The following is a 20,618-nucleotide window of genomic DNA, read 5'->3' as shown; positions in this document are numbered from 1 at the left end:
AACCGCCACTTACTCACTCAGCCCAGTGTGTAAGTTGTGTTTACGTAAACGGTAGTTATTGTCCAGTGATTGCAGCGCTGGGTCATAATCAGCGTCTGCGAGTAACTTGTCATTACTGCAGTCCGGGGAGGACTCACCTGAAGGTGTGACGGAGGGCTGCTGAGGGGAAGTGGGAGTGTCGACGCTAATGTTCCTTTTGGCCTCCAGGACCGGATTCTCAAACTGGGTCTTCTGGTTGATGTGGCTGCGACAGAAGGAGATCGATGATAATAACAATAGATAAACAATAAAGAAATAAAACACAGAAAACTAAAGGAGAGGAACAAATCTTTACATCATCACATCATACTATGAGAACAGTGTAATAACTTGACAATAACCAGAAAATACCTTTTTATTATATTAAATATATTATTTACTTGTGAAAAAGTAAATGTGAAAAAAAATAAAGATCACTACTCTCCAACCTTAAGTTCTGGAGCTGAATGCAACGTTCAAACCATACAAACGACGTTACTTGATTCTCCGTGCTTTTGGAAAACAAGCTGCACGCTCTGGGTGCACGCTCTGGGTGCACGCTCTGGGTGCACGCTCTGGGTGCACGCTCTGGGAACCATGCAGCGTTTAAAAAAAAAAAAAAAAAAAAAAAAAGAACTGCGCCGATGCCGTTGTGCTGGCAAAGACTAGCGGTAGGACTTGTGTATCTATCTTTTTTTAATCAGAGCCCTCCTGACGATACGCCTCCCCCTTTTGTACCAGAGCCGGGGAAATAATGAGACACTGTGTCACCGCCATATTTTGTCTCTCAAGCTAAAAACAAATTTGGCAGATAAAGAGAGAGCCTGTCTCTTTGTATGACCTCCCCGACACAAACAGATGAGCTGATTTCACCCAGGGGCTGGCTCTGCCTCAGTCTCTCTCTCTCTCTCTCTCTCTCTATACGAATGTCATGCCTCCTGTCTTTCCTCTCCTGAGCTTCCAGGACACCATGCTGGGTCATGCCTCTATTGTCCCTTCCCTCCTCTTCTGGCACATTTGCAATTCTAAATAAAAATAATTCAAAGCTAAAGATAAGAAAGAAAGATATTATTTAAAAAATATTGGCTTGATTATAGAGGCAACCGAAAGGATTCACTCCAATGTGCTGAAAGAAGCATCAACAAAAACTTTGATAAATATGGATATTCATGGGTAAATATGGATACGCAGCAATCAACTGGCATTACTGGCATTAGTCGTATATAATTTCCCTCTGTGGATGAATAAAGTATCTATCTGCTGTATCTATCTATCTATCTATCTATCTATCTATCTATCTATCATCTATATATCGATGCATCCATTTATCTCTAGGTTTAACAGTGGGTGTATTCTGTGCTTTTACAGTGTCCAGTGAGACAATGTAAATAAAACAACATTTAGATCAATCAAACCTCAATCAATTGTTATTATGGCACATCGAAAAAACTGAATTTGAATCAAATAAAAAATCGAATAATAAAAAGCCAGCCACTACAGTACTCCACAACACGTCATTATTTCAGCATGACACCTTTTTTTTTTTTTCTTTGAGGAAACGCCGCTCCCCTCTCTCTCAGAGGACAATAGTTGCCATGCAGTTACCTTTAGAGGCCTGCCTCTGTTTAAGGCTTATTCCCCAATAAGCCTAAAACAGGGAAGGGAATAAGTCTCTCTCTCTCTCTCTCTCTCTCTCTCTCTCTCTCTCTCTCTCTCTCTCTCTCTCTCTCTCTCTCTCTCTCTCTCTCTCTCTCTCTCTCTCTCTCTCTCTCTCTCTCTCTCTCTCTCTCTCTCTCTCTCTCTCTCTCTCTCTCTCTCTGACATAATCATCGTACACATGAACACAGGAAGCTGGATCTCATACATGGTAATGCCGCTTATCAGCACCGTGGGGAGTCGGAGTGAGCCGCTGGGGGGGGTGTAGAAACCAGTGCCACAGCATCACCTCAGTAATTATCAAGGCTGTACCTTCAGCATCCCCAAATTTACCATGAATATAACAGCGATGAAGTAACATGGCCTTAAGCTGCTTGTACTGTATAATAACGCTGCTCAACTACCCGGTCGATCCACTTTAATACGGTGGCAAACAGGTTAAAAGGCGCTCCGATCGCCTCCACCCGCCTCCACCCGCCCCCTGGGTCCTGGATCAAGCTCCGACCCAGGGAGGGAAAAACGTTCCCCTAGTAACAGTCGTCTACCTTTCCCCTGCGGCTCCCCCCCAGGCAGTGTCAGAAGTGTACTCACTCAACGTAGTAGGTGCCATACTGGGGGTCGTCAATCTTCTCCCAGCCGTAGGGCAGTTCTGGTGGGGAGCGAGAGAGAGAGAAAGAGAGTGAGACGGGAAAAGCAGACAGGGAAGAAGAAGACCAAGACGAAGAAGGAGAAGAAGAAATTAGTACCAAGGCGCTACAGTGGGCCGAGCGGTCGGCATGTGACCAGACGTGCTGCTCCGGCGTGTGCACGCCTCCACACGCCCAGGGACACTTTTCATTCGCCACTGTGTGTTTAGGGCTTAACACACTCAGTGGTGGATGGTGGAGGTTGTTACAGCTTCCTAGTGAAAATAATAGTCCTCCTTCCCTGCGGTGTGTGTGTGTGTGTGTGTGTGTGTGTGTGTGTGTGTGTGTGTGTGTGTGTGTGTGTGTGTGTGTGTGTGTGTGTGTGTATATGTTCTCGAGTGTGTGACAAACACACGTGGCGTAGAGGACAGATTTACCCAAGGCGAGCCCGCAGAATTGCCTTTTCCGGAGATGCTGCACTGATGAGCTCTCAGCGTGCGACCCGGCAGCTGAGGGAGGGGTGGGGGTGGGGGTGGGGGTGGGGGTCGGAGGGCCGTAGCTTCAAGGATCACGCTCGTGGACAGAGGACTCCATGCCGCCAACAGTTTGGAGTGTGTTGAGGTGGTGTGTATTCATGGATGTGTGTATTCGTGGATGTCTGCATTGGTGGACGGGCAGCCCATGCAAACTTTAAAAGCGTTTCTTTACTACACACCTACTGCACGCAGATGTGTAGCCACTCTCTCACCTCCGTCGTCACACTTCTCGGGGGGCTTGGCCTTCTTAGCGAGGCGGGGGTCGAGCCAGGTGGTGGTCTTGGTGTTGTGACTGTGGAGGCAGAAGTGGGAAACAGAGAGAGAGAGAGAGAGAGAGAGAGAGAGAGAGAGAGAGAGAGAGAGAGAAGAGAGAGAAAGGGACGTGTTGGGGAATAAGCCTAAAACACACTTTGGTTAGCCGGGCCTGTAAAGGTAACCGCTCACCAATTATGGCAGCGCTGGGAATGCTCTAGCGCCGCTCTACCCACAAGTTCCAACCAACAGACAAATAAAATAGTTAACCATCCCTTAGCTAACACAAAGCGCTGCCCACTGCCACCGCTTATTAGTGCAGTTTTTAAACATTAGTGATGACGGGGGGAAAAAAAAAACATCCTTTCACAGCCCCTTGAGTTGAGGGGCTGAAGAGAGGAAACTAATCAAGGAGGGTGGTCGCGCGGAGGAAAGCGAGCGCAATAACAAGCGAAAGGGACAAAGCGAGCAGAGCAAAAAAAAAAAAAAAAAAAAAGAATGGTTGCAGAAGTCATAGAGCGGAGAGCAGGACTTTGAGGCGGGAGGGAGCTCCATTGAGCCAGTTGTTTGTCCCACTGTCAGCATGAGCTGTTGATTTAGCGGCGAGGAGCAGCGCCTGGGAACGACGTCTGCTTTTTACGCCACAAAGGAGGCCCGCCAATTTTGGCCAACAAACCGACAAAATCCCCCCACATCAATATAATATTAAATTATAAATAAATAAATCAGACAAAGCTTTAATGCAAAATAGTGGGAAATACACTTTTTTTTTAGGGAAAATGGCCGACCACTGGTGCCGTGCCAGGTGTTGCCGCGTTGATGCTTGGCAGCCCGACACCTGGCGAGTTGGTCGGAATGTGAAATTTTCCCAAGGCACAAAATAACGACGGCCAAACAAGTCCCCCCTCCTCCCATGACGTCAGCTTGGACTGATGTAATGGGATCTAAATAGGATGTGGCGGCTGGGGCCCCGGGCGGCACCGGGGCTCGTGGCTTTACTCACTCTATGAAGTAGACCATGCCGGTCTCGGTGTACGCCATCTCCCAGCTCTTGGGCAGCGGCTCCTGGCTCTCGTCCCGCGGCGAAGCGCTCCACGCCCTTGGGTCCATGGCCGCCGCCGACTGGCTGTAGCTGGGCACCGTCTTCCGCCACTCTGCCTTGTCCTTGTGCTCTGCGTGGCGGCAGGGGGAGAAGGACGCCGGCAGGGACACGGACACGGGCAGGGGTTGGGAGGAGAGGAACGGGAGGTGGAAGAAAGACAGGGAGACAGGGGGTGAGTGCGTGCAGCCATTGGAGCTTCGCTGGGCTCCATGCATCTCTTCCGGCTCGCTGCTAGAAGCTCTGCTGCTGCTGCTGGAGCTGGGGCTGCTGTGTCTCTGCACATTGGGTCGACAGTTACATTCACAGAAGAGAGAGAGCGAGAGAGAGAGAGAGAGAGAGAGAGAGAGAGAGAGAAACAAAAAGAGAGAGAAACAGAAAAAAAAGAGAGAGAGAGTGCACAGAGAGACAGTGGCGGAAGTGCAGCAAGTGCCATAGGATTTGCATGTCAGCAGTGATGTACTGGGAACCGCCTCGGAGGCAGGAGCAGAGCTGACCAACACTTCAGCCCCGGCCTGGAGCGCCACGTCCCAACTCTATTAGCATCACAGAGGAAGCTTGCTGCCTCTGTGCGTGTGTGCCGTGCATGTGTCTGCCCTTTTAGCCAGTCTTTCTGTGTGTGTATATCTGCATGCGCTCTTCTCCGCAGGTTTATCTGGATGTCTCTGACCTCACTCGGTCACCACAGAGTCCTCTGAGTCCTCTGTCAGTTTGGGATGAACAGCGGCGATAGGGAATGATTGTTCATTTCGTGCACGGGCAAGGAGCACAGAGGACATTTCTGTTGTTGTACAGTAACAAACAAACAAAAGGAAAAAATAAAAAATAAAATCACATTACACACAGAACCCTGCCCTGGGCTAGAGCAGCTCCTACTATTTTGCAGTGTGCATTTGTGTTATGTACTGCATGTCACCAAACTGATGGGGATGCTCCCATAGTGCAAGGGCTATCAGCTATTGAAAACAAATATGTCCGCAGTATTGCACGGTCATTACGGAACTGCTACGGGGTGCGTTGGGTCTCGCGCCACCGCTATGGCGGTGCTTCGTTCCCAATGGTCATCGCCTTCACAAGCCAATTCATCCACGCGCTGACAAAGCAACGATCAACGGTCTTTGCAAGAGGGCGACTCGTAAACATCCTTCCACATTGAGTGTTTTGCCTTGGCCGGGCTCCACACTCACATCGATGGTGCGTGCACCCGAGGCCACGGAGACGTCTCTCCGATGATGTCTTCCATCCCTCCCTCTCTCTCACGCAAGCACGCATGAGCAGCTCATTCTACGGCATGGGTTCCTATTCAAGTGCTCTCCTCCAGCCCCGGACCTGTAGCCCAGCCTGAGGCGCTGGAACTTCCCCGCGGGTTCATACTCAGCATTTAACTCCCTGGATAACAGACTGGCGGCTAATGTGAAAACACAGTATATGTGGTTGTTTGTGAAATGTCATCCTCTAAGCCACTGATTCTGAACCTTTTCCATATCCTCAACTTAATACACATTAGGCCACGGACCTGAATCTGAATCTGAATCTAGTCCGAACTTCATACTGGTACCACAGTTAGGGAGGTGACAGTGGCACTAGGATTTTTAGGACATTTATTCACTTTTGGTGCAGACATCTTGTAAATGAAATAAGATTAACTATTAATCCTTTTGCTGGGGACCCCCTGGAACCTCTTGAAGGACCCTTGGGGTCCCCGAACTCCACATTGGGAAGTACATTATTAAAATATATGGGCTAGGACAGTGAACAGTTAAGCTAAAGATAATACTCGGATGTGGCAAAGACGATGTGTGCGGGCAGACATCAGTATGTCTTTTTTCCCCCCTCACAGTTTGCTATTCGACCACTGGCTGTAACGCTTAGTTCCTGACTTTGTTTATGCTCTAGGTTAGCGAGGATCTCCTTGAGCTGGAATAAAAACAAGGACAAACTCTATCCCTCCGACCGGGGGGAATTCTCACTGCCATTGATCTCAGACTCAGACTCTGGCTACTTCATGTCTTTGGAGGGCTGTTATTTAGTGGTGACCTCTCATGCAGAACTGCTAATCCTTTGGAGGTCCGTTTGCGGGGAAATAATGATGAAAAGTGAAGAAAAACATAGAGCGCAGAGGGGGCCGCTGGTCTGAAAAAGTAGAGAATCTACTCCAGCTAAAATGAAGAGGAGGGCATGATCAGGCTTTTTAAAGGCCTTTCTGTAAAATGTAGAAATGTTGGATCTGAAACATGACACCCATGGAATTTTAGGGCATTTTAGGGCTACTTTTTTCATTTTTGTTAGAACTGAATGTAAAAATAAATGTATTTTAGCACATTTAAATTGATTTTATGGCTTTCGTTTTTGCCAAATTGATTCAAACCATTAGCAAAGAGCCTGTTGACAAAGCTGCATTCACTATTGACTGCAATGTCTTCGCTTGGGTTGTGAAAAGACGTTTCTTTTTAAGACACTGAATACACACAGAGTAGGGTGTGTCTCACCGGTCAAGCCATTGACAACGGGGGATTTCTCCTCTTCCTCCTCCTCCTCGGGCGCAGCGCTGTCCTTGCGGTCCATTTTGCTGACCGAGGTGGTGCGTTTCCGCTGCACCTCCGTGTCAAACTCCTCGTCGAACAGGACCTGATCCACCAGGTCCGGCTGCACGGGGCTGGGCTCAGCGGGCGGCTTCGGAGTTCCGTAGTAGTTCCCTGGACAGGAGGGGTGGGAGGAAGAAGAAAGGGAGGAAGACAATGAAGATTAAGATGGCGATCGGGACAACAAGGCGATCGTCATCTATTGCCAGGTAAGTGCGACTTTTGTTAATGAGTGAATTAATACGAATGAATAATGAATGAAAACCTGCATACTCATGTACAAAATGTATGCACTATGAAAATAGCTAAAATTGGAGAAACAAAGTTTACAACTGAATGCAATGAAACAAGACATCAACCACAAAAGTCAAAATGTAAAGAGCTGATCATTGTTAGGGCAAGAATGCATTAAATTTATGCCACTAACGCATGGTCATTATGCAGATGCAAATGAAAATCAATGACTCATTTCCTGGGCATTTCACCAAACCCATGCTGCATCTGAATTGACTTACTAGACTGCACATTTTTTGTATGTCTGAAACCACAGCATGCATCGAATAGCATGCGAAAAGTACCAGAATGACGTACTACAGGTTGTGAAATATCGTAGTAGGCAAACACTGCATACTTTGATGGCGTACCCCACAATGCATTGCCAGGACAACCCAACGTGCTAAAAGGAAGAAGTGCTGCTCTTTAACGATGTAGTACGTCCAAGTAGTAGGGCCATCGATCTATTTCCTCACACACTAGAGTTTGCCCGTACGATGCCTGCGAAAATACAACACGTACAGCAGCATATAGAACGTATTTGGTCAATTCGGACGCAGGGCCAGGTATCCGGACAGACTTTTGAATCGTTTTATCTGGTGGCGCCCCACTCCCCATTGAGCTCCGCGATGACAGGCATTGTGCCAAGATGGCAGCCATCTGGGTTCCTCCTTTGAGGTTTATCGTGTTTTTGCTTTCGCTCTGTCATCCGCGGGCCCAAGGCGGCAAAACCTCGCAAGGCCTCGGCGTTTGTTTGTGTGTGTGTGCGCAACGCACTTCACCACTACCCTTTGACTGTAAAAGAGAGAGAGAGGGAGAGAGAGGTGACCCACTTTACTTCCCCTCCCTCCCGCTGAGCTCGGGAGGAGATTTAATACATTGAAAGAGGTATGGAGCGCGGGAGAAAGGAAATATTGCCCAGGAAGGAAGGAAGGTATACATATTGATGTAGTGTTGTGTTGGTGTTTTGTTTTCTCCATGGGAAGCTGCCGTCCTTCGGCGCGTTTGTGCAAGACTGTAAACTGCTTGATCGAGAGAGAGAGAGAGCGAGAGAGAGACAGAGAGAGAGAGAGAGAGGGGGAGCTGCATCTTAATAGGAGAACATGCAATTTCCACAGTTTTTCCGCACACCGGGGGGAGGGTGGTTGCTGCGAAAGGAGTCCGCGGGAAGATCGGCGATATAGAATAAAAAGGAGGTCGGAGGGAGGCTTAAAGGATAGAGGAAAAACAAGTGCAGGGAGAAAAAAGACGGAGGGAGATAGACCGAGCAAACTATTCCCCAGCAGTCATTACATATGAAACTGAATTAATGAGGTTGTATTGGAAATTAAGTGCCTAAGTGCAATTCTAGATTTTAATAGAGACTAATTTTAGTATCAATGTCCACTACAAAAGGGGAAGAATGGGAAGTATTAAACTAATGACATCCTTCACCACGGCATGGGCCACCAGACTATCTGTTTAGTGCAAATAGTAGTAACTACCACATGTTCAATGAGTCATTAATCATTTAGAAACTCACTTTGTCTGAGCCTTTGCTGAACAGAACACCTTAATGTGTCCCGGGTGTTCAATTCCTTGTTTTGGACCGTGTGAATTAGTATCAGTACCTGGTCCAAAAAGCACATCATTCATTTTCGATGCACTGCTGAGGAGCTTGATGAATGGATCCCTGGGATGGAGCGATCGCCGTCCCCAGTAATAAAACTACTTGAGATGGATTGGCATACAGACATATTTGATGAGGGCTCATAACTTCATGAGAACTTCCATTCACCGTACAGTGCTAATAAAAACTGGAAGGCCGAGGAGGAGTCGGTTTAGCCTTCTAGGGCCCTTGAGTTTTTCGAGCCGATGTGGGAGTACGAAAGCCGCTTCGACTCCCTGCGCTCCCCACGACGTTCTCAGTGTGAAATAAAGTGGCACGCCAACACGGTTCAGGGTGAATAGTTCATTAAGCCATTCCAAATACAGCTTTGTATACAGTGCATCCCGAAAGTATTCACACCCCTTCACTCTCCCCACATTTTGTTATGTTACAGCCTTATTCCAAAATGGATTAAATTACTTTTTTCCCCCTCATCAATCTACACACAATACCCCATAATGACAAAGCGAAAAAGGCTTTTTAGAAAGTTTTGCAAATTTATTAAAAATAAAAAACTGAAATATCGCATGTACATGTGTATTCACACCCTTTGCTGTGACACTCAGGAGCATCCTGTTTCCACTGATCACCCTTGAGCTGTTTCTACAACTTGACTGGAGTCCACCTCTAGTAAATTCAATTGATTGGACATGACTGGGAAAGCCACACACCTCTCTATAAGGTCCCACTGTCGACAGTGCATCTCAGAGCAGAAACCGAGCCATGAAGCCAAAGGAACTGTAGACCTCCGAGACAGGATTGTATCGAGGCACAGATCTGGGGAAGGGTGCAAAAAAAATTCCGCAGCACTGAAGGTCCCGAAGAGCGCAGTGGTCTCCACCATTCGTAAATGGAAGAACTTTGGAACCACCAGCACTCTTCCGAGAGCTGGCTGCCCAGCCAAACTGAGCAATGGGGGAGGGGGGCTTGATGAACCCGATGGCCACTCTGACAGAGCTCCAGCTGTGGAGATGGGAGAACCTTCCAGAAGGACAACCATCTCTGCAGCACTGTAACATAACAAAATGTGGGGGAGGTGAAGGGGTGTGAATACTTTCCGGATGATGATATTGATATTGACCGCCTAACCTGGCAAGCCAGGACTAAAATGTCCCACACCTGGATTCCGCCGGGAGACCTTGCCTCCAGACAACCTACCTCCTTTCAAAAGACGACTTCATTAGACCGGAGGAGATGAAGGATGGGGACTCCCACATCTGACACCATGATTAATGCCAGAAAGACCACATAATGATATAACATCCGTGTGCCTAAATGACGAGCAGCAGCTGATCCGTAATGGAATTTGTCAGTATTAATCTGATGGGGGGGGGGGGGGGGGGGGGGGTCATCTCCACTCTTTGTTTAATGTGACCGGTGACTCCATCACCGCACTGGGAAGGGACGGATATTACATAAGGCCGTCCAGCAAGAGACGGGGTCCGCGACGGAACGTTTTCGGGAGCCTGCGTTAAATAAATAAACAGGGAAGGAGCAACGACTTGCTGCGCTTAATTCTTCATTTATTTACTATTGTCACATTTTGTTTCCCCGTTTCCTCCAAGGATATGCTAATCGGTGGAGTCGGTGGCTGCCGCGATGTATGATTCACGAGCGTCGATCAAACATTCATGATAACTTTTGCTGTCGCGGGTTCTTTTTTCGGAGGTCGGGAGGAGGGACAGCGGCCGCGGCACGCTTCAGCCGTCACTTGTAACCCGTCATGTCTTTGCCATTTTCCTCACCCAGGCTGGCGACAAGCTGAACGGATGTCCGACTTGGCGTGCTCGACGATATAGGTAACGTTTAACAACGTTTTTTTTTTTTTTACACATGATTAGACTTTAAAAGCGCTTCGACCAATTACTCGATGGAACGCAAGCGGTACTTCAAATTGATTGTTTATGATCCTCTTTGCGAGGCTTGCCCGCTGAGAACAAGATACATATAATTGGTTTGCTGATTAGTTTCAGTTGCGTCTTGTGCTCGTGCGTTGGCGGTCGGAAATTGTAATGGACCACATAGCCGGGCGGCGTCTTTCCATACGGTGCAAAATTTACAAAAGTTGGAACGTATCCCCATCGATTCCACTACATCGGACAAACATTTTTGTCCTTTCATCACCGCAAGAAAAGTTCGCAATTATTCGCAACTGACATCATTTCAATCTCACTCCTCTTTTGTCAACTTTCACGGCTGGAGAGACGACAGGCGCAGATGGGTTCAAAAGTAGAAATCTGCAGACATCGACAGTGCGCCGAAGTGAAAAGAGTTGCGATGTACCGTCCCCTCTAAAAAGCTACAGATCGCTCCACCGTAATGCCTGCTTCTTGGTTTACTTGGTAACTGCACTCCATCCTCAGGTGCTTTTTTGTAATACATCTTTATCAGTGATTGCCAGACGGTGTCTGAATGAATGAATAAAATCTGAAAAATGGATTAGTATTATTATTTTTGTATTACTAATACTAAATTGTTCTTATTATGTTTACTATTATTCATGTATTTTTAATTATCTACGTAATACTGTTTTATTATTAATATTACTAATTTCTTATCATTAATTTAACTTTAACCCTAAACTTATATTATTATGTTTATTATTATATACATTTAGATATATGCATATAAAATGCATTTTATGTTTCGACACCTTCATTTCCCCCTGGGATGAATGAAGTACCTATTTTTTTATTATCAATTCTTTGCACTATCTATCTATCTATCTATCTATCTATCTATCTATCTATCTATCTATTTTTGGTTGGGAATTTATGTGTGCCCACTTTTACAGTTTGGTGGTTTGATTTGCCTTTGTTCATCTGTTTTATATGTCAATGTTGTGCCATCTGGAGGAGGCAGCATCTGCTGGCAAAGGCATATTAACTCATATAAAAGCATATAAACACGGTGCAACTGCAAATAAAAGGTAATAGAATTAAATAAAACTCAGCAACAGCTCAGAAAAAGCCAGTATAAATTGGGATGCAGGGTAGGGTTGGCTGCAAAGAAGCCTAAGTAAATGAGATACTTGAGATATGCTGCCGCTAAAAGGCCATGCTTTGAAACAGAAGGAAACCCCCGATGCCTCACAACCTGATGGGGAAAACCTCAATGTGTGGACAGCTCTCACGTTGGTGCTCTGTCCCCCACCCCATCCACATCCATGTGTGTGTGTGTGTGCGTGTGTGTCTGTGTGTGTCTGTGTGTGTGTACAGTAAGTAACTGGGGATGCTTGGGACTGTAGGCATTACTAGTCTAGTGATTGGAGAGAAAAAAAATATATGCTCCTTTCATCTTTCATGGTTTCACACTCCAAAAATCAATAATTCAGTTTGGAGTCATACAACTCGTATCTCTTTATATGTTTGATAACTTGGCTACATTGCTATCGGTAATTTTCAAAAGAACGCTTTGGTCCTCAGATAAAACCTGGAAAGAAACGGACTCACGTCTCTGTGAGTCACAGCACTTAAAGCGATACACTAACGCTGTACATCTCATTCTCCCATTCTCATCTCCTGTTCTGACGGTTCATTTTTCTGCAACATTTTTCATTGGAGCGACCTCCTTTTGTTAATCCAGCTCCTCGGTTTCCATTTCTTTTTGTGTGCGGATCGTTGTTTTGACAACCCCGACCCGCCCCTGTGAGAACACTGGAGCGCTCCTGAGAAGCGCTGGGTTCCTTAATCTTCTGGGCTCCGCTGCTCTCCAGCAGCAGGCAGCTGTTGCTGTACTTTCACCACGCTCCTCCCCTCCATCCCCAGTCCGCCATCCCCCCAAATCAACATCCCCACTCTCCCCTGGCCCACTGCCCCGCTCCTATCCAACCCAATCCAACCCCCAGATCACTGGAAATGCAAGGGAAATCGAGGTGGAAATTGAAGGAAATGCTGGAGAAGAAGGACGCGACTGTTGTAAGTGGTATTTTTGTCTTTCCTCCCTTGTGAAATCTAGGATTATCAAGGGAGGTGACTTGTTTTTTTTTGTGTGCCCAAACAACCTCACACTGTGTCCATAAAGAAGGCCTTCGCAGAGCGCGGAAGCATGCGCGGCTCCAGCCCTGCCACTTACAGCTGCACTGACAGTGCGAACAAATTGCTGTGCTTATAGATTACAGGCGCCCGAGTATAAAGTCCACTGGATTGAGACTCTGATAACACTGCCTTGGGCTATTTTGGACTCGGCCTACGATGTCATTACGATCCATGCCTTGCATCAGAGAGCGTGCCAAATAAAAGGCTCCGGCTCAAACTCAAGCTACCGACCGAACCCTGTGACGCATTGGAATGCTTAGACCAAACCTCACCAGTACAAGACCCGCTTTCCATGCATTTGTTTTTGGAAATCTCTTTCCCTCTCTCATCCCTTCTTTATCATAAATGATGCAGACTGCTGGATCGAGGTTATTGTCTGCTCAAATAACAGAGGATTTGTTGTGCCCCGCTTGCATAAACATGCACATACGCCGGTGTAATGTCAGGGAGTCCGGGCACGGCGCCAAGGTAACAAGTATCTCTCGCATCCCGTCGACCTCCTCGTTCAACCGAACAAAGTCTCCTTGTTTTTTTTTGTTGTTTTTCCTTTCCCCAAACCCTTCCTTGGAATTGGTGAACTCTAAACCCCTTCGCTCGAGACAGCGAAAAACATGCTTGAAATGCAGCAGGCACACCTTTTAGGATGTCGGAAAATTAATGGATGAACAATACAGAGGGATATAATATAAAATACACACACACACACGAATACATGCACACACGCATGCACACACACAAACTTCCCCTCCTCTACGCCTGGTTAAGTATTTGCCTGATCCGTGTCTTCTGAAATAACGTTCTATTATTTTGACGAGATACGATAACAAACGTATGAAACACTCTTTGTTTCACCAACTGGCTCCGGCGGATTAGCGAGTGTGAGTGTCTGTCTTAGTGACAGATTAACTGCGGCTGCAGATCTGAGCTGATGCGGTCCACAGGTCTGGGAGATTAGTCACGACAGCAGGCGCTACAGCGAAGGTTTATGTTTGGAATCAACCAACCACACAGCGGAAAAGGGCCCCGGCTGTATAAGCTCCCCGTCGTAGAGTTACAGAGCCGCAAAGGATATAAAAACCCAAGTTGATGATCGGCCTTAGAACCAGGAGATCATTCACTTTTGTGTTCAATTCCCCTCTTCACTTCCCTCTCTTTCAGTATATGTGAGTGTGAGTCTCTTTTTTTTTTTACTCGCAATTTCCTGGCGGGGCCTCCGAGGTCGAAAACCCTGAGCATTAATAATCAACTTCTTGAGAGCTACTGGAAGCCGTGCCATCGGTAAACCCAGCGGTGGCGGTACATTAAGCAGGAGGCAGGGCAGAGCAGACCTCTGAGGATTCACTATTCATCCTGGGAGGGAAAGGGTCTGTCCCCGCTGACGGGTTCTAGGTGACAGCCCCGATCAGGGGTCTCCTATAAACCTCTGACCACGGCTGAGTTGAAAACAATAAAATAACTACAGGGATTGCTTATGTGTATATTCGACATTCTCTTGGAAGTATTTCTCGCCTGTACATACTTGTACCACTTTCCTGAAAAGTCCTCCATCTACATGCACAAGTCTGTGAAAGCGACAACTCTTCCTGTTCGTTGTGGAGGACAAAAGGCGTTTCATACAATTGTCATGGCAATGACAATTGTCCAAATTTGGATTTATTGTATACAGTATGTTATGTTGTGTAAAAGGTGTTATGTTGGGTTGTATATAATGTGTTATGTTGTGTACAATGTTTTATTTATGTTGTGTACGATGTGTAGGGTTGGACACGTACCGTCGTAGGTGCCGCTCTCCAGCAGCAGTCCGCTCTCCTCGAGCACCCGGAACTCCCCCACGCTGATGAAATTATAGTCCACTCCGGGAACCTCCCCCTCCCTGGGCTGCCGAGTGGTACCTGTCCGGGGTAACACGGCGAGAAGGGGAATGAGTAACACGTACGCACGCACGCACACGCACACGCGCACACGCACACGCACATACACACAGGGCCCGGTGCTCGCTGATGGCGAGAGCCCCCCGGGATGCGGTGCTCTCCAACACACCCGCCGGGACCGGAGTCCAGTCCAAACACAAACACATCATGAATAGTCGATAGGAGCTCGGCTCCCACAGCAACAAATGCATTACACAAATTTTAAAGATGGGAAGAAAACAGGTCCATCGGGCCCTTTGGAAGCTGGACTCGGGAGCGGACAAATCTTATGTTACGGTAATGACAATAATAGATTGGAAGTTTGGTGCCACATTTTACAGTAGAACAGTGATTCCCAAACTATGGGCCGCAGGGGTAATGCAAGTCGGCCGCCAAAACACATCGATTTTATTGAAAAAAAGACGAAAAAAAAAAAGATTATTCCAAAAACATTTTTAAATGTAAAACAAATTTAAAAAAAAATCCTTCCAAGGTATTTTTTCTTTAAAACCTTCAAAAATGTGTCATCACTGATAGATAGGAACTTATGTTAGGGCGTACCACGTCCAAGCCGGACCACAATCGGCGTGCACCTGTACATTTCTGAACTTGCGGTGATAATCAAAATGGATGGTTGGCTAGCATCAGGCACACTGAAAGGGAAAGGTGGACAGGCGGGACAGTCCCGTCTGTCAAACAAAAGATAAAGGTTCGGATGAAAGTATCGCGCTGAATATTTATCATTGGGATTTATTTGGACAGGCACGGAAGACGAACCGTTGCCGCTGTGCGTGGTGTGTTCTGAGATTTTATCAAGCGAAGCTCTGAAGCCATGTGAACTGCGCCGTCACCTCGAAGAGAAAACACCAACAGGACATGTCCAAGCCGCTTGAATTTTTTGATAATAAACCTAAGGGGTATCAGGGCAAGAAGAAAGTCCTCGAAACGTCATGTGTGGGCACCGAGAACGCAAATCCCGATCTGTCCAACTGAGCTGTGCGATTTCTGCTGCCTTTCCCGACGCCGTATTTCTGTCTCCATAGATATAAGATTATTTTTAACCTACCTCTTTTTTTGTTTTACCCCTACTGCACTGTTTGTATGAGAATGCATATAATTGTTAAAATAAACGTCCTCTGAGAACGCAATGTTTGGCTCCCGTATTACTTTGGGTCAGATCTGGGCCACGAACACTTTTGAGATTTTAGAATATAATGAATGAGAATATAATGAATGAATCAGGCAGTCACAATGACATTTTAGCTGGCGGTTATCACACAAATAATTCATGGATTCATTGCTTTTTTTGTTCATTTCATGCCACTATCATTGTATAAGCCTGTAACAGTGTAATAATACCCATCTTGTGGAAAAAAAAAAAAAAAGGTATGTATTGGCATTACATATTTCCATAAAAATTCCAGCAAACCAAAATGATGGATCACCGATTGACATCTGAGCGAACACATATTTGGACACATATAGTATCAGTCATTTAACCCATTTTATCATAGTTGAAGCCTGTAACCATTGAATAATGAACATCCACCTTATGAAGAAGACATTTAGTGACATTGAACACTGGGACACACCGCTTAAGGTGGACCGTTAATTGATAAAATGCACCAACTTTGCATCCCCTGTGACATTTCTGACATGATATCAGGCGTTACGTAATAATTGTGACTACGACCATCACTATTGCCTCTCATCATGGAGGCACATACAGTAAAATGGCGTGCAGTGGAGGGAAGATGAAATGTTGGCTTGGTCAACTTGAGGCCTACTAAACCCTGATGGCATTTTAGTTTATGTAGGCGCTCGCAGCATGCATGGATAGAACCGATTCTATACAGTAGCATTTAACTTACACGTGTGTGTGTGTTGAATACGTAATGATTGTTCACCCATGTATGCAATGGCTTTTATTTATGGAACAAAGGAAACTGTGGTTAGAGAATCTTTCGTACAGCCTTGAGTGTCCATATCCAAGAGTTTACCGCAGCAAAGGAAAAGCGTCGTCGGACATGGAAGTGTTGTGAACTGAAGAAAGTTGTAGACCAAATTTGCCCAGTTAGGGAACAATCTGTGAAAAATCCACGACAGGTTCTGTCACAAAGGCAATGTCAGTGAAGTACTTCCACAAAGTCACTTCAAATGACATTACAGATTACAATACCGGGCACCGAGCTTCTAGCCATGCGAGATACAGTATGGTCCTCCCCCACAAATCTCAAATAAAGTGGCAAAGGTGATATTAATGAAAATGTGAATTCAGTTTGACAGTGCATGCTCCTCTTAATGCCAATAGGGATATTCAAGGTGGTTCTTCATATCTCAAGAGAAAATACTAAAATATGAAAGATTTTACTTCCCCAAATCCTCCTCCTCCTCACAGACCTTCCTCCACCGGCAGTACCCTCCCACGAGGAGAGACGTTCCAGAGATGAGGCTCCACACTGCACATGCAGCCACGTAACAAAGCTAAGTATGTATGTAATAGTATGTAATTCGGTATAATTGTTTCATGTAGAGTATATACCAGGGGTGGGACAAAAAAAATCGCGATACCTACTCATGCGACAAATATATATATATTTCATTAAAACATGGCGGTGCTCCAAACTCATGGTGTAACGGAATGTAGATGATCCGTGATCCGTACAGATCGCCCCCCCCACTGTTCGGCTCACATGTGAACCGCGGATTAATTGCTGAATTTAACTGTCATGGTGAAATACAGTTTTACTGCCGCTGTTACTTTTTAAAGTGATAATTCCCTGCCTGCTGTGTGTTACTCTGAAGCGCAGTGATTGGTTTCAGCACGTCGCGCTTTGTTGCTTCTACTTTACGACATGTCGAGAATGAGATGTGGATACGGCCAATGCCGCCAAATACCAAGTGTATTGAGAGATGCAGACTTCCCTACAAACTCGACTGTAACCCGCTTGATTCTCATTTTCATGAAATTTGGTTTTGTTATAAACGTGAGAAACTGAACGTGATACTGACTACATATTGGAATTGAATTGAGTTACTGGGAGCGGATGTAATCGTATTTTTTCATTCACCGTGTTCAAAGGAAGAGAGTCTCATGTGTGCCTCATATTGCTTTTAGCTTTAATTTAACAATTGAGTATTGATTGAATATTAAATATATTTTAAGATATTTTTTAAACATTGGACATCTTTTTGTTGTACATTGTTTCATCTCGGTTGTCAAATTCTGTGAAACTGACACCACAGTGCAATGAATAAATCAATTGTTCCTGGTTTTTGCCTTTTTAAGGGTATTTTTCCTTCTTCAGTTACGCAGACATTGTGATGTGTCCTGGATCAATTGTTTTGCAACGTATCAAGTATCACAGAATCGCTGTATCGTGATACCATTGTTAGCGCGGGCAACGTATCGGGACAGTAACGCGTTGCGAGTTACTCCGCGATTCACACCCCAAGTATATACAGTATATCGCGCCTTGTAGATCCTATCATCTGTCAGAAATCTAAAAACATGAAAAATAAATGATTAAACATGGCGCCTGCTCGTAACGTACGTGTTTTGGGGGAACTTAAAGTACCTTCAATGAACGCAGGAATCGCCCACAAGGGATGAAGAATGAGGAGACGTGGGATTTGAATGCGGCTGGGAAAACAAAAAGGCTCATCTTTTCCCCATGTCAGCAACTATCCACACCGCTTATGGCCGATCCCCACCGAAAATAGCAAAATCGAAAAAAAATTTAATAGAATTAAAAAAAAATAAAAATAAAATCCTCACACTTTATCAGACAATGGCATCAGAGTAGAGCAGCTAAGGAAATATGAGTATGTTTTTAAATAGGGGGATTCGGTAATGTAGTCATTCCTTTTGTTTGCTCAGCTATCCAAACTGGAAAGGCAGGTTTGGGAAAAGACTGAGAGGAAAGTCCAATGCGTTTTCCCATGCACGGAGGCTGTGACTGTTATATCTCATCAGCTGGCGTTGACGGGGTTTGGTGGTTTGATGGACCAATCGGTCTGGAGGAGCTGGCGGCTGGAGAGACCATCCTCTTGGTACACACGGGGGCCAGATTCACTTTGATGAAAGAGCAGCACAAATTGCACAAAATTTGCATTTGATTTGACTAAAGAAGGCAAAAAAAAAAAAAAAAAGAATGATAATTTTAATAAATGGCTCATACAATGAGCCATTTAAAGGCGAAAAAGGTGAAAATATGGTCCTCAGCCTAGAGTGAGGATTCTGAGAACCGTGTGGGCATTGTGTATTTACTAGTAGATGGAGAAGGGAGCCTATACGCCACATATCGCTCTTATCTAAGAAGAGGCAGCATATGGAGGCTTAAACAAAAGACGAAAGATGTGGTGCCAGCTCGTTCTCAAAAAAAAAAAAAAAAAAAAAAAAAATTCTTGCTTCCTTTGTCAAGTGGACAAAAACATATGGGTCAAAGTAAAGAAAAAAAGACGCTGCTAGGGAAATTGGACTTCAAGGTGATGTTGACAGAGGTAGAACAAGAATTCTGCAATGTAGCGCCCGGTATGGAACGCTTTGTGTTTTCTCTATGGCAGATGGGAGTCCATGGACAAACGCTAAAGCAACAAGGCACTCTGATGCTAAATGCAGCCGAGAGAGAGAAAGACATATAGAAAAGACCAGTTCAAGGACGAAGGAGGTGGAGGAAAAAGCAGAGAAGCATGACAGGTTTAATCAGTGAAACTACTGTAATGGCTGCAGGGACATTATATCATTATAACATTGGTAATAATGGGAAAGAGTTCAAATGGGCAGAAATTGAAAGGGAGATTTTACTGTGGCGACAGGGAGAAGTAGCCACTCAGTGTTGGCGCAAGGCCTTTACAAGGCCCCTGTGTTATGCTTATGCCTGGGTGACAAAATATTACTGACGGCGCAACCGATACCTTAACCTAGTTCCCAACTCTTCTCTTACACTTCTTTATACCAGGTTTCAACTTTGTGCAAATGAGCAGCCGGGTGACAGCAAATAGGAGGGAAGACGTCTTCAAAACAAGAGCAAATTGATGCACTGATCTGGGTTCTTGATGTGTTCATGGCGCAAGCCCCTGATCTGAACTTTGCCTTTTGTCTTTATCTCGCTCTGAGAGCTCCCCTTGTCGCCGCTGGTCCAAATGCAGTTGCGTCATGACAGGGGACGGCCTCCAACCTCCCTTTCCGGGTCACTCAACCTCCTCCCTTTTCCCGGGTCAACAAGCTTGTTTTTATATTCGGCGCATGTATAATTGATACCATATCTCCTCAAATAAAAGCCGGAAAACGAGGCCGAGCTGCATTTTTTTTTCCTCTTGTTTTCGTTAGTTTGTACTTGTATAAAACTAACATTTTAAACCCATCTAATAAGGGACGTTCCGCCTTGATCCACTGTGTCTCTGAACAAAAAAAAGAATGCAAGTTTATATCTATTTTGAGGAGCATGGCACCCGGACGACAGTTGGGGTGAAGAAAAGTCCCGGTCACTATTTGAGGAAATACGGGTACTGTCAATATGAATAATAATAATAATAATAATAAAAATATGTACAAATGACATTGTGTGACACATTGTTGAGTTTGATTTCACTATTTGTATTTTTTTCCATTTTGCAAAGCCACTCCCAACTCCTCTCACTGTCGTGTTCGTGCTTCTTTCACCGCCGAGATCTTATTGAGCTCTTATTGAGTATTCTGCTGACGGTGTTCTGGGACATGTTCTCCGGTGGTTTGTACGTCTCTCGTTCTCACGTATTTAAAGTTAAGCTCCTCGCTCAACTGTCAAAAAGTAAATGCAGAAGTTGCATTTTTGTCTCAACGATGCTTTTAGGTGACAGATGGTTTTGATATTATCTGAACAGCCTGAAATATTTTTTTTTCGGGACATTTTTAGTCAAGACAGTCTCACTCGATATAAACTCTTTTTTTTTTTTTTTATTAATCTCACTTCAATTCTCCGTGGGAGGAAACATTCTTC

General features: G+C 45.4%; 1 protein-coding gene across 1 annotated transcript in view; it reads right to left on the bottom strand.

Annotated features, from left to right (window-relative positions):
- Positions 1 to 20,618, bottom strand: part of magi3a (membrane associated guanylate kinase, WW and PDZ domain containing 3a) — a 116,921-nt gene that overhangs the window by 19,103 nt on the left and 77,200 nt on the right. The window contains exons 3-8 of the mRNA XM_080015603.1: positions 14,500 to 14,619; positions 6,677 to 6,883; positions 4,092 to 4,260; positions 3,049 to 3,128; positions 2,266 to 2,323; positions 138 to 244 (exon numbers count right to left, since the gene is read on the bottom strand). Coding sequence (XP_079871729.1) covers positions 138 to 244; positions 2,266 to 2,323; positions 3,049 to 3,128; positions 4,092 to 4,260; positions 6,677 to 6,883; positions 14,500 to 14,619 — 741 coding nt within the window. The remainder of the gene's footprint in view (positions 1 to 137; positions 245 to 2,265; positions 2,324 to 3,048; positions 3,129 to 4,091; positions 4,261 to 6,676; positions 6,884 to 14,499; positions 14,620 to 20,618) is intronic.

Source organism: Zeus faber (assembly GCF_960531495.2).
Source record: "Zeus faber genome assembly, chromosome: 15".
NCBI classification, from domain to species: Eukaryota; Metazoa; Chordata; class Actinopteri; order Zeiformes; family Zeidae; genus Zeus; species Zeus faber.
The sequence above is the reverse complement of the archived record's forward strand: the minus strand, read 5'-3'. Positions and strand labels throughout refer to the sequence as shown.